The 14,960-nt window shown below is 38.4% G+C and overlaps 2 protein-coding genes across 2 annotated transcripts; both read right to left on the bottom strand.

Annotated features, from left to right (window-relative positions):
• On the bottom strand, positions 1 to 1,619 carry LOC109105951 (39S ribosomal protein L17, mitochondrial). The gene is made up of 3 exons (XM_019119251.2): positions 855 to 1,619; positions 453 to 521; positions 1 to 343 (listed from the first exon to the last, which is right to left on the bottom strand). The coding sequence occupies exons 1-3, from the start codon at positions 1,026 to 1,028 to the stop codon at positions 83 to 85; spliced, it is 504 nt and encodes a 167-aa protein (XP_018974796.1). The 5' UTR covers positions 1,029 to 1,619; the 3' UTR covers positions 1 to 82.
• Positions 1,620 to 5,072: 3,453 nt separating this feature from the next.
• Positions 5,073 to 14,155, bottom strand: prss59.1 (serine protease 59, tandem duplicate 1). Its single transcript, XM_042740278.1, has 12 exons — positions 13,996 to 14,155; positions 13,752 to 13,902; positions 13,418 to 13,668; positions 13,191 to 13,327; positions 13,006 to 13,106; positions 12,863 to 12,909; positions 6,307 to 6,387; positions 6,054 to 6,204; positions 5,725 to 5,975; positions 5,503 to 5,639; positions 5,317 to 5,418; positions 5,073 to 5,220 (listed from the first exon to the last, which is right to left on the bottom strand). The coding sequence occupies exons 1-12, from the start codon at positions 14,033 to 14,035 to the stop codon at positions 5,173 to 5,175; spliced, it is 1,497 nt and encodes a 498-aa protein (XP_042596212.1). The 5' UTR covers positions 14,036 to 14,155; the 3' UTR covers positions 5,073 to 5,172.
• Between the last annotated feature and the right edge of the window lie 805 nt (positions 14,156 to 14,960).

Below are 14,960 nucleotides of genomic sequence, written 5' to 3'. Positions count from 1 at the left end.
AGAGCAAATTTTAATGAGATGTTAATGAAATGTATACTGGTTTATTACATGAAATATAATGTAGAAATACAGTGTTTTAAGATTATAAGTCCTTTTTCTCAGACACCATTTGAGCTTTTTCTTCTCTGTATGCTTTCAGAAGTTGGTTTAACAAGTTCAGTTCACTGACACGTTTCACGGGGAACAGCGGCGGGAAAGGGTTGCCCTTATACTCCAGTACAGCCATAGACGCACGATCCAGATTCTCCCTGTTAGGAATGCGGGCCATGCGTGTATATCCACCCGTCTGATTCTCAAATCTTACCGCCAGAACTTTAAAAAGCTTGGGGATCAAATCTTTTTCCTGAATGGAGAAATAAAAAAAAAAATGTAAATGTTATAAATGAGACACACACACATACATGCATATACAACACATAAAATTCTAGTGTGAACAAGGATTTATATCTTACCGTGAGCCAGAAATCAGCCATTTTCATTGACTTTTCATTAGTATCTCCTTTTTTAGCATAATCAATCAACTAAAAAGAAAACAGAAACAAGAAATTTTAAAGAGTACATTAAGATTTAAACTTCACTTATAACTGCATTTGTAATTGCTTTTTCCAAAAATGTTAAAATGTCACATTTACCCGATTTTGACTATTTTAGCCAATTTTATATATTTAAATTTTAATATTTTCTATCTACATTAGCCTATATAGTTTTGTCTTAAATCTCAAGAATATTTACTTACAATCCTAATTAATTCTAATGGAAAAGAAATGTAGCACATCTCATGGCAGACTGAGCGGCAGAGTAACAGTTCAGGGGTCAGAGCTATACTGAAATAGGAAGCGGGGTTTTGTACTTGCCTTTTCCGCGTAGAAGCGAACCTCGTCGGCTCTGGCTCTTGTTGTCTCTATTCTCTCGTGTCGAACCAGACCTGTGAGTATGTTCCGAAGCAGGTTAATTCTGGACTCAGGGCCGAGTCCCATCTTACGGGCCACCCGGCCATGAGAAATCAACGCCCGCAGGGTGAGTCGCATTACGAGAAGCGGTGAAGGACACTCCTCCAGAAAATAAAACCCCTCTCTCACACAGCGTTAAAGATACTGGGGGAAAAATGAATAAAACTCAGACGAGCACTGATCAGCGATTACAAACACTGAAGAACAACAGAAGCATTTATTTCATCCGGAGTATCAGGCTAAACATTCAGGTGACAGCTGAAGTGCATGTGTGATGGTGCGTCGGTCTCAGGAGTCCGGAATGAAAAACAAGACTTGAGTAAGGTTCCGATTACAAGTAATGTTAATAGCGGTTACATGGTCATGCTGATGTTTGACCTCTTAAATGTAGTTTTATTAATCATATTTTAAGTACATCCGGAATACTAAAATTTTATTGTCATTTATTCAGAAAATGTTTAGCCTGTTTTATGTGCCATCTTCTAACGGTTGCCCAGTACTGCACAACACAATGAAAACAAGCCGCAGCACAACAAAATTAGCATGACACAGCAAAATTAGTCATATGCATTGTGTTGTGCACTACTGGACCAATGTAGCCATGAGTTAGGCTATAATCAAGTTGGATACATTACTGGAAGTAGACTGGAACTGGAAGTGGAGAAAGGTTTCAGTAAACCATAGAGTCTAATGTGAGCGTGTGTTATTAACCTATATGAAGCCTTGTTTATGTGTAACGTTAGCCTACTAACTAATTTTAGTCACACAACATATCATCAGACTATAGACTATATTGCATTTGTAAACACAACAAAATGTAAAATCTCAAGACAGCATTTCTTTCTTTAGCTGTTACTCAGATTAAACCTCACAAATAATTTTATGAATACTTTTGATACAGTTGTTTCAGAAACATGTTGAAGCTGTTTTATGAAAACACCTGACAATTTATGTCAATGCTAACAATCATCACTAGCCTACTTGCTTGACTTTAACATTATTTTATCTGAAATTCCTAGATATTTTTTACAGTATGTAGAGGGTATTTATCTCAGTTGGATGAAGAATGGTGACATGTCCTTTTTGTATTGTCCATTCCATAATAGCAGCTTTGTTCAGATAATACAGGGGTCTGTGGAGTTCAAAAAATCTTTTAACAGCTTGTTGAACATTTATACATTTAATAACCCTCTTTAACAGATATGGAGACCTTTCATTCTGTCAGAGAGTATAAAGTAGATTAATTCAGTCTGCTGTTAAACTTTTATTTAACTGAGTGTCTGATGAAAGTCTAACTCCTACAGAAGCACTTTGTATTGACAGCATGGAACACTTTACTGTTTTTAAGAACTTATTTCATTACCATCAGAGACCCTTGAAGCTGAAAATGCAAATGTAATGCAATACAGTTAAAGACAATGTACAGGTAAAATTTGAATGTTTTATCTGTGAAATGTCCACGATCATCTCCACAGTTTTGAGCGTGTTAAGCTCCAGGTTGTCTCAAGACTGCACCAGACAGCCAGCTCTTTAACCTCACCGTACAGAATGAGGCCGATAAGTGTGGTGTCGTCTGCAGACTTTAGGAGCTTGACAGAGGGGTCCTTTGAAGTGCAGTCGTACGTGTATGGGGAGAAGAGCAGAAGGGAGAGGACACATCCCTGAGGGGTACCAGTGCTGATGGTGCAGGTGCTGGATGAGAATTTTCCCAGCTTGACTAGCTGCTGCCTGTCTGTCAGAAAGCTGGTGAGCTGGGCACGGAGAGCTGAGCTAATTTGGGCAGGAGGTGGTTTGGGATGATAGTGTTAAAAGCCGAGCTAAAGTACACAAACAGGATCCTCACATAAGTCCCTGGTCTGTCTAGATGTTGCAGAACATAATGCAGTCCCATATTGACTGCATCATCCACAGACCTGTTTGCTCTGTAGGCAAACTGAAGAGGATCCAGCAAGGGTCCAGTAATGTCCTTCAGGTGGGCCAGCACCAGTTTTTCAAATGATTTATATAATCTCTATATCTATATAATCTATATCTATATAATCTCCATATATATAATCTCCATCTGAAATTGGTCTGCTTTAAATATAATCATATAAATCATGTACATAATGACATAGACATTTTACATTTTACATTTACATTTATTCATTAAGCAGAGCTTCTCTTACCTTCCTCTTTTTTAACTCTTTTCCCATCATTGATGGAATGTTTAATATTTCCGTGTTTTTACTCTTATCATATCTTATCTTATATTACATAATTACTTATTCATACAATAGTAATAAATTGTTCATAAATTATTGATCTCTTTAATTATTTTTTTTCATCAATTCAAATTTTCTTTCTAAAATAGCCTACCACTTATATACATTCACACAAAGACAAGTTACTAGTCAGGTGACTGTGATTACACAGAAAATTAAAAGGACACACAGCATTGGATTTACAGAAATCATTTCAACTTTAAGCAGTGTTTTCTCAGAATTTTAACACTGCATCAACTACTGGTAAACACCTTAATATTTATTTGAATTATCGCTCAGTACTTTATGCAACCATGTATTACTGTGTCTTTAGAAGTCTTTTGTCTTTCAAACACATTAAAACGCACAAATTCACATTTCTTATTTACATGTAAATTTTTGTTTTATTTATTTATTTATTTATTTATTTATTTATTTATTTATTTATTTGTCAGCTGAACTTCTTTGACCTAATATATTTCCCTGAAGCACACCCTGATATTTTAAGATAATAAGTAAGTAAGTAAGTAACTTTTGTTACAGTTCTCTGACCTTAGTTAATGGTCACATGACACATAATAAACATGATAAACACATTTAATATTTATTTTTTTAAGTAAATGTTTTATTTTGATTGCTGATATTTTAAAATGATTTATATTAATTTCACATTTTTAAAATGTAATTATTAACTTTTCATTAAACTCACTAACCCTGCAATCCCATTTTGAGAAACCTTGGCATAATAATTGTTAATAACAACTTCTTTCTCTTTGTATTTTTCAAGCTTATCCTTTTAAATCAATGTGATAAACAAGTTACGTCATAAGTAATCCAAAATTTAAAAAGTAGACTGATTAGATTTCCTAATATGTGTAATGGATTTCATTGCTAACAAAAATTTTTTGTCATATAATTTAGAATCAGTAGCTATTACAATTTTTAAGTAATCTACTCAGCATTGCTAATGAATATCAATAACAATATACTGTATGCTTGTCTTTAAAGGAGACATAACACAGTTTCTCTCATGTTAATCTTGAATACCCATAGAATAGTATTGCATCCTTCATATCCCTATAGAGTTTTTTGTTTGATCAGACTTATAAAAGAAAGATACAGCTGTATCACTTCTCTGCAAAAACAGTTGAGTTCCTGGAGGCTTCCGTGGGCGGAGCTAAGGAGTCATGAGCATGCACAGCGTTCAAGTAGCTTTTGTTCTTTAGGAAGCTGAACAAGGTTATCTTTCCCTCATGACCAAAAACACACTGATTTGGTGACATTATTGATTTTGTGGTCAACAACGAAATGTAAAGTCCTTCTTGAGCAAGTATTGTGCAGCACTGCCGATGACTTCTGTAATCTGAATGAAACACGTCGATGGGCGTGCTCTTGCTCTCATTTTGGTTTATGTGTGCGAGCCTCTTTCTAGAGAGATCTGCACATAAAAGGAATTCCGGCCTTTATGACGTCATACAGGGCCATACCCGAAAAAATCTTTCAGAAACTTATACAAACCCTGAAGGAGATTCTTTGGCACAGAAATACTCCGTTTTTGAGACTTTGGTCATGTTTGACATAAGAATCAACTTTTTAGCAGTGTAAATAAGTCAGAATGCATGAAATAGCCTAGCATAGACATCCCCTTCAACATTTCTTTTGTTGGACATTCCTAAATGCTTGTTTCTTTTTGATAGAATAACTGTTTTTTCCATAAACTGCTTGTCAGTATTAATTTCTAGAAATGTTGAAAACTTTGTGTGTTGCTTTGTCAAGTAATTTTTACTAAGAGCATCATACATTTAAATGTTGGCCTGTTAAAGTGCTTAAAACAATATATTCAGTGCTACTTCACAAATAATCACTTGGAGAAAACAGATTATTTTAAATGCTTTTATTTTCACAGGTTTTTAATCTCCAAAACAAATAAAAAATGATGGATTGTAGATCTGGAGGCTTTATGTGAGGTCAAATCAGCTTTAGTTGTTTTTCATGGTATCAGCAATCCATTGGCTGAACATGCAGACTGAAGAAAAGTGAATTCATAAAAATCATACAAGTGCTCCAAATTAAACCAAACATATTGCTTTGTCACAATTATTAAACAACAACAGCTTTATTACCTTGCCATAGACACCAGGATGATTCTTCTCAGCACAGCCATAACCCCAGGACACAATACCCTGCAGCTGACCGTTACACACCACAGGGCCACCAGAGTCACCCTGAAGAAGACAAACATAACAACTGGTTATTATTAAGATACTATTAATATCTGTGCAACAACGGTATATATTGTCATCCTCTACCTGGCAAGAGTCCTTTCCTCCCTCCAGGTATCCAGCGCAGAACATGGTATTGGTGATCATACCAGGGTAGGAGTTGTTGCAGTCGCGGTCGGACAGGATGGGGATCTCCAGACACTGAAGCTTGTTGGAATCAGCAGCTAAAGAATTGAAAGCAAGAGCAAAAGAGATGGAGTGAACCAAAGTGCTATGAACGTGTGAAGCAAATGACATCAAGACACTTACTGGAACTCATGGTGTTTCCCCAGCCAGTAACTCTGCACATGGTGCCATCGGCGGCACAGCCACTGGGCAGGGCCACAGGCTGCACGTACTGATTGAGGGTAGCGGGCTTGCTAAGCTTGATCAGCATGATGTCACTGTCAAGGGTCCAGTAGTCATGATTGGGGTGGTAGATGACCTTCTCAGAGGAGATGAACTGCTCAGATCCCTCATTAACTGCGATGTTGTGCTCGCCCAAACGAACCTCAAGGCGTCTGAAAGACCAATACTGTTCACAATCAGAGGAAACCAATGAACCAGTGCTTAAACTACTCTATGAGGACGTCACTTACGACATGTAGCAGTGAGCAGCAGACACAACCCAGTACTCGCTGATCAGAGAGCCACCGCAGAAGTGGTAGCCAGAGTACAGAGACACCTGCCAGGGCTGGGAGTGGGGTGTGCACTCATATCCACCAACAATCTTGTCATCATCCAGAGCAACTACACAAATGAGAGAGTATCGTCAGTATTTTGACTATAATTACCTGTAAAATGAGTGAAAGCATTAATAGTAGTGAATCAGTGAATGGAGTCTTTACTCACAGGCGGCTCCAAGGAGCACCAGGAACACCAAAGACCTCATGATGGCAGATTGAACCTGTTCGATGAAGGTCTTGCTCTTACCTGCAGTATTTATGGGACTATCAGCCTACTGATTCATGCCCAAGTGGGCCGCCAATGACCAATCAGCTCCAAAAGACCTGTCTGAATATGTATATTTTAGGCTTTGTGACCTTGTCAGCAAGTTTCCAGCGGGAAACATGTTTTCGACAGCTGTCCATCTTCTCACCCAAGGTTTGCTAAACATCTGAACTTTTCTCTATATTCAATTTAATTTGGGGTGTGCTTAGTTTTTACATTCAGCAGTCATATTTCTGTATGTAGTACACACTGTTTATTACAGTATGTAGAGGGTATTTATCTCAATTGGATGATGAATGGTGACATGTCCTTTTTGTATTGTCCATTCCATAATAGCAGTTTTGTTCAGATAATACAGGGGTCTGTGGAGTTCAAAAAATAATTTAACAGCTCGTAAAACATTTGTACATTTAATAACCCACACAGCGGTCTTCAACAGATATGGAGACCTTTTATTCTGTCAGAAAGTATAAAGTAGATTAATTCAGTCTGCTGTTAAACTTTTGTTTAACTGAGTGTCTGATGAAAGTCTAACTCCTACAGAAACACTTTGTATTGACAGCATGGAACACTTTACTGTTTTAAAGCACTTATTTCATTACCATCAGAGACCCTTGAAGTTGAAAATGCAATACAGTTAAAGACAATGTACAGGTAAAATGAGAATGTTTTATCTGTGAAATGTCCATTATCATTGCAGTTTTTTTTACCAGTTGTGGGGCATATTTATATCAACATATCCTATATCAGAATCAGAATCAGAATGAGCTTTATTGCCAGGTATGTTTACACATACGAGGAATTTGTTTTTATGACAGAAGCTTCCACAGTGCAACAGAATGACAATGACGGGACAAAAACACAGATAATAAAAGTAAATAGGGAATAACAATACACAGATTGACAATTGTATGTACAAATATATTACAATAGACAGTTTTGTATACACAGGTATATTATTTGAATGTTCGGTTTTTATTACAATGGACAGTGTTAGATAAATAAGTATATAAGTGTATAGATTTTACTGTGTGTTCCACAATTATTGTCAAGTGTTCATGAGATGGATTGCCTGAGTGAAGAAATTGTTCATGTGCCTAGCCATTCTGGTGCTCAGAGCTCTGTAGCGCCGACCAGAGAGCAACAGTTCAAAGGGGTCATATGATGCTGCTAAAAATAACATTATTTTGTGTATTTGGTGTAATGAAATGTGTTAATGCAGTTTAAGGTTAAAAAAACATATTATTTTCCACATACTGTACATTATTGTTTCTCCTCTATGCCCCACCTTCTGAAACGTGTTGATCTTTAAAAGGCTCATCACTCTGAAAAGCGAGGTGTGCTGTGATTGGCCAGCTATCCAGCACATTGTGATTGACCGAATGCCTCAAGCGTGTGACGGAAATGTTATGCCCCTTAACATATTGTGATGCCCTGTCCGACCGGAACGACAAAACATAAACATAAAACCCATTATAAACATGACATAAACATGATTTCTAGTCGTGTCTTCTTTTGGAAGGCAAAAACAAAGTAGTTTTGCTTTCTTAATGAAACAGCGTCACACACTGCGGTCTAGTGTGACCCGTGGCGGAGCGGATATCGTCCTCTTTTGGAAGGCCAAACAAAGTAGTTTTGCTTTCACAGTGAAACACACAGTTTCACAGAGTCTATACGACATGGTGGCAGCGGCGGTAACAACAATACAGGGGGCAGCTGTGGCCTAATGGTTAGAGAATTGGACTTGTAACCAGAAGGTTGCAGGTTTTGTAACCAGTGCTGGCAGGAGTTGTAGGTGGGAGGGAGTGAATGAACAGCGTTCTCTTCCACCCTCAATACCCATGGCTAAAGTGCCCTTGAGCAAGGCACTGAACTCCCAGTTGCTCCCCGGGCGCTGGATATAGCTGCCCACTGTTCCGGGTGTGTGTTCACTTCTCACTGCTGTGTGTGCACTTGAATGGGTTAAATGAAGAGTACCAATTCCGAGTATGGGTTACCATACTTGGCAAATGTCACGACTTTCACTTTCACTTTTTCAAAGTAGTTTCGCTTTCACAGTGAAACACTCAGTTTCACAGAGTCTATACGACATGGTGGCGGCGGCAACAACAATACTACAACGAGAATAAAAGGTACGCCTTCTTTCTTTGGGTGAACATCTGGGCAGCGTTATGCAAATCTTCCAACATAGTGATGTAGAGATGTGGGGGCGTGTTAGAATGAGCCGTTTCAGGGGGGCGTGGACGAGTCTTAACTTTTATAAAGAATATCTCTTTGGATTTGAGACTTTAGTTTTTGCAACTTCACAGATCTCCTTTATTCACCAAGAGCTTGTAACACTCCAAAGAGAAAGGAAAATTTGAAATTGCATCATATGACACCATTAAAGAGGGACTGTGCTGGATGTGAGGGGTCCAGAGTGATTTTGCCAGCCTTTTGCTCACTCTGGATGAGTACAGTTCTTGGAGAGTAGGAAGGGTTGTACCAATGATTCGCTCTGCAGTCTGGATTATCCTCTATAGTCTTCTGAGGTCAGATTTGGTAGCTGAGCTGAACCAGATAGTTATAGAAGTTCAGAGGACGGATTCAGTGATGGTGGAGTAGAACTGTTTCAGCAGCTCCTGTGGCAAGTTGAACTTCCATAGCTGATGAAGGAAGTACAACCTCTGCTGGGCCTTTTTCACAATGGAGTCAATGTGAGTGTCCCACTTCAGGTCCTGAGAGATGGTGGTGCCCACGAACCTGTATGTCTCCACTGCTGTTACAGTGCTGTCCATGAGTGGGGAGAGTACAGGGGGCTTTCTCCTGAAGTCCACGATCATCTCCACAGTTTTGAGCGTGTTAAGCTCCAGGTTGTCAAGACTGCACCAGACAGCCAGCTCTTTAACCTCACCGTACGGAATGAGGCCGATAAGTGTGGTGTCATCTGCAGACTTTAGGAGCTTGACAGAGGGGTCCTTTGAAGTGCAGTCGTACGTGTATGGGGAGAAGAGCAGTGGGGAGAGGACACATCCCTGAGGGGTACCAGTGCTGATGGTGCAGGTGCTGGATGAGAATTTTCCCAGCTTGACTAGCTGCTGCCTGTCTGTCAGAAAGCTGGTGAGCTGGGCACGGAGAGCTGAGCTAATTTGGGCAGGAGGTGGTTTGGGATGATAGTGTTAAAAGCCGAGCTAAAGTCCACAAACAGGATCCTCACATAAGTCCCTGGTCTGTCTAGATGTTGCAGAACATAATGCAGTCCAATGTTGACTGCATCATCCACAGACCTGTTTGCTCTGTAGGCAAACTGAAGAGGATCCAGCAAGGGTCCAGTAATGTCCTTCAGGTGGGCCAGCACCAGTTTTTCAAATGACTTATACAATCTCTATATCTATATAATCTCCATATATAATCTCTATATAATCTTTATAATTTCCATCTGAAATTGGTCTGCTTTTCAATTTAATCTTATAAATCATATGCATAATGACATATTTTTTTTTAACATTTTCATTTTACATTTACATTTATGAGCTTCTCAGAGCTTCTCTTACCTTTCTCTTTTTTAACTCTTTCCCCATCATTGATGGAATTTTTAATATCTCCGTGTTTTTACTTTTATCAGACTACAGTTACTATTCATTGACTACATAATTCATACAATAGTAATAAATTGTTCATAATTTTTTGATTCTCTTTATTTTTTTGCATCTTTTCAAATTTCCTTCCTAATATATAGCCTACCCTACCACCATAGACTGTCTAAAAACATGGACTTAAGGCCAATTAATACTTCTGCGTAGGGTGTGCGTAGTAGGTACGGCGTAGCATACGCCGTAGCATACGTAGCATGGACCAAGTGACCGAGCGATTAATTGAAGAAGTGAGGAAATACAGCCATCTGTATGACTCCTCTTCGGGAGATTACAAAGACTGCCAGATGGCAGCGAATTCGTGTATGTAAACACAGTGGAACCCGCTCGCGTCAACTATCATTTCGGCGGTGTAACTGCAGAGCAAAACATACATACGCAGAAGTATAAATGCTCACGACGGCGTCGCCTACGTGCGTAGCCTACGACGTACACTACGGCGTACACTCGACGCAGAAGTATAAATTGGCCTTTAGTGTCCGTGACGTCAACCGTAAGCTTCCGAAGAGCGTTTTTTAAAGCTCAAAGTGGGCGGAGGCGGCCATCGCTATCTTGGCAGCGCGTCACCCTACGTCACTCCTGAATAATCGAAAATGGGCAAAGAGGTGGGAGCTGGTTGCTGAAACCACGCCCACCTAGCTCGATGGCAGTGTCAGCAGCGGCAATCTACTGTACCTGCCACTCAAGTGGCCACGCCCTTAATTATGCAGAACTTTAAGGCTTAATATAATTGAAACGGATGAGTTATTAAAAAATTCACCCCCCTCAGAGTTGTCATGAAGAGCAAAATTAGCTATATAGACCAAAATAATTTTTTTAACCAGGCTGTAAACACGTTCTTCTCTGCTGTAAAGTTGAGCATTTTAACATGGGGAGTCTATGGGATTGACTCTATTTTGCAGCCAGCCTCTAGCGGCCAGTTGACAAATTACAGTTGTTGGCTTCATGAGACAGAGAGAGGGAGGTTGCCGCTTGCCTACCATGCTTGACTTATATGCATTCACACAAAGACAAGTTACCAGTCAGGTGACTATGACTGCACAAAAAAAATTAAAAGGACACACAGCATTGGATTTACAAAAATCATTTCAACTAAGTAATGTTTTCTCAAAATTTTAACACTGCATCAATTACTGGTAAACAGTACCAAAGTATTGAATTATCACTCAGTACTTTATGCAACAATGTATTACCGTGTCTTAAGAAAAGTCTTTGGCTTTCAAACACATTAAAATGCACAAATTCACATTTCTTTTTTACATGTAATGCAGGGATTTCCAATTTTTTTGTATTATTATTATTTTTTGTCAGCTGAACTTCTTTGACCTAATCTATTTCCCTGAAGCACACCCTGATATTTTAAGATAATAAGTAAATAAGTAACTTTTGTCACAGTTCTCTGACCTAAGTTAATGGTCACATGACACAGTAAACAAATGTAATATAATTTTTTTTAAGCAAATTTTTTATTTTGATTGTTGGTATTTTAAAATGATTTATGTTAATTTCACATTTTTTAAATTTAATTATTAGCTTTTCGTTAAACTCACTAACCCCTGCAATCCCATTTTGAGAAACCTTGGCATAATAATTGTTAATAACAACTTCTTTCTCTTTGTATTTTTCAAGATTATCATTTTAAATCAATGTGATAAACAAGTTATGTCATAAGTAATCCAAAATTAAAAAAAGTAGACTGATTAGATTACCTAAAATGTGTAATGGATTTCATTACTAACAAAAAATTTTTTTCATATAATTTGGAATCAGTAGCTACTACAATTTGTAAGTAATCTACTCAGCATTGCTAACGGATATCAATAACAATATACTGTATGCTTGTCTTTAAAGGAGACATAACACACAGTTTCTCTCATGTTAATCTTGAATACCCATAGAATAATATTGCATCCTTCATATCCCTGTAGAGTTTTTTGTTTGATCAGACTTATAAAAGAAAGATACAGCTGAATCGCTTCTCTGCAAAAACAGTTGAGTTCCTGGAGGCTTCCGTGGGCGGAGCTAAGGAGTCATGAGCATGCACAGCGTTCAAGTAGCTTTTGTTCTTTAGGAAGCTGAACAAGGTTATCTTTCCCTCATGACCAAAAACACACTGATTTGGTGACATTACTGATTTTGTGGTCAACAACAAAATGTAAAGTCCTTCTTGAGCAAGTATTGTGCAGCACTGCCGATGACTTCCGTAATTCGAATGAAACACGTCGATGGGCGTGCTCTTGCTCTCATTTTGGTTTATGTGTGCGAGCCTCTTTCTAGAGAGATCTGCACATAAAAGGAATTCCGGCCTTTATGACGTCATACAGGGCCATACTCGAAAAAATCTTTCAGAAACTTATACAAACCCTGAAGGAGATTCTTTGGCAAAGAAATACTCCTTTTTTGAAACTTTGGTCATGTTTAGCATAAGAATCCAACTTTTAGCAGTGTAAATAAGTCAGAATGCATGAAATAGCCTAGCATAGACATCCCCTTCAACATTTCTTTTGTTGGACATTCCTAAATGCTTGTGTCTTTTTGATAGAATAACTGTTTTTTCCATAAACTGCTTGTCAGTATTAATTTCTAGAAATGTTGAAAACTTTGTGTGTTGCTTTGTCAAGTAATTTTTACTAAGAGCATCATACATTTAAATGTTGGCCTGTTAAAGTGCTTAAAACAATATATTCAGTGCTACTTCACAAATAAGCACTTGGAGAAAACAGATTATTTTAAATGCTTTATTTTCACAGGTTTTTAATCTCCAAAACAAAGAAAAAATGATGGATTGTAGATCTGGAGGTTGTATGTGATGTCAAATCAGCTTTAGTTGTTTTGCATGGTATCAGCAATCCATTGGCTGAACATGCAGACTGAAGAAAAGAGAATTCATAAAAATTATACAAGCGCTTCATATTAAACCAAACATATTGCTTTGTGACAATTATTAAACAACAACAGCTTTATTACTTTGCCATAGACACCAGGATGATTCTTCTCAGCACAGCCATAACCCCAGGACACAATACCCTGCAGCTGACCGTTACACACCACAGGGCCACCAGAGTCACCCTGAAGAAGACAAACATAACAACTGGTTATTATTAAGAGGCTATTAATATCTGTGCAACAACGGTATATCTTGTCATCCTCTACCTGGCAAGAGTCCTTTCCTCCCTCCAGGTATCCAGCGCAGAACATGGTATTGGTGATCATACCAGGGTAGGAGTTGTTGCAGTCGCGTTCGGACAGGATGGGGACCTCCACACACTGAAGCTTGTTGGAATCAGCAGCTAAAGAATTGAAAGCAAGAGCAACAGAGATGGAGTGAACCAAAGTGCTATGAACATGAAGTGTGAAGGAAGTGACATCAAGACACTTACTGGAACTCATGGTGTTTCCCCAGCCAGTAACTCTGCACATGGTGCCATCAGCGGCACAGCCACTGGGCAGGGCCACAGGCTGCACGTACTGATTGAGGGTAGCGGGCTTGCTAAGCTTGATCAGCATGATGTCACTGTCAATGGTCCAGGAGTTATAGTTGGGGTGGCGGATGACCTTCTCAGAGGAGATGAACTGCTCAGATCCCTCATTAAGTACGATGTTGTGCTCGCCCAAACGAACCTCCACACGTCTGAAAGACAAAGTCTAATATTATTCACAACTGAGGAAACCAACGGACTGATACATAAACTATTTTATGAATACATCACTTACGACTTGTAGCAGTGAGCAGCAGACACAACCCAGTACTCGCTGACCAGAGAGCCACCGCAGAAGTGGTAGCCAGAGTTCAGAGACGCCTGCCAGGGCTGGGAATAAGGCTCGCACTCATATCCACCAACAATCTTGTCATCATCCAGAGCAACTACACAAATGAGAGAGTATCGTCAGTATATTGACTATAATTACCTGTTAAATTCATAGCTGCAGTGAATCAGGGAATGGAGTCTTTACTCACAGGCAGCTCCAAGGAGCACCAGGAACACCAAAGACCTCATGACTGCTGATTGAACCTGTTCGATGAAGGTCTCGCTCTTACCTGCAGTATTTATGGGACTGTCAGCCTATGTATCCACCAAGTGCTCTGCCATTGACCAATCAGCTCCAAAAGACTTATCGGAAGTCTGATAAAGAATACGTTATCATTGAGTTTCAATGAAGAGAAAACTGTATGTTAGGGTTGTATTTGCACCTAGTGTACATAAAATATATAATATCAAAGATATGTATATTTTTTAGACTAAAAAATGTTTGTCATAATTATCACAAAATATAAAGCCAAAACCTTCTTAACAGCTAGTGAAAATCCACCTGCGATACAATAATATTATTATAGGGAACAAATTAGAGCACAAAATTGCATTTCTAAACAGTGTAGATGAAACTGTATGTCAATTATTGATACAACCAGGGAGATCCAGCAGCTGTGCTGTTGAATATTTTTTTTTAGGTTTTGTGACCTTGACAGCAGGTTTCCAACCACGAAATAAGTTTTGATCAGCTGTCCATCTTCTCACCCAGGTTTTGCGTCTGTACTTGTCCCTGACTGTTTCATAATTTACAGTCGAGAAACAGAACATTTTTTTCCAGGTAATTTTTCTCACAAGAAGTTAATAGATTAGGTTGTAGCATTTCTTATAATTCAGTTTACATTTCCAGTATGTGTCCACTTAAAAGTCGTGAGTTGTATTTGTCAATGATTTCACTGCTAAACAAAGTTGTTCATGTTATTAATATCTATTACAGCTTATATATTTAAATCATATGCAATCAGTATTTGTGCTTCATGCAACTAATTTTTGTGCTTTTTATAATGCTAAAATCTTATTAAGTGTAGATTATTTTATATGTGGAATTAGAATGTATTTGCAATAAATTAGACTACAAATTAGAAAAATCTGAAATTGTTTCAAATAAAACAAG

The sequence above is a fragment of the Cyprinus carpio genome, chromosome B16 (genome assembly GCF_018340385.1).
Source record: "Cyprinus carpio isolate SPL01 chromosome B16, ASM1834038v1, whole genome shotgun sequence".
Classification (NCBI taxonomy): Eukaryota; Metazoa; Chordata; class Actinopteri; order Cypriniformes; family Cyprinidae; genus Cyprinus; species Cyprinus carpio.
This window is presented reverse-complemented; position numbering and strand designations above follow the sequence as displayed.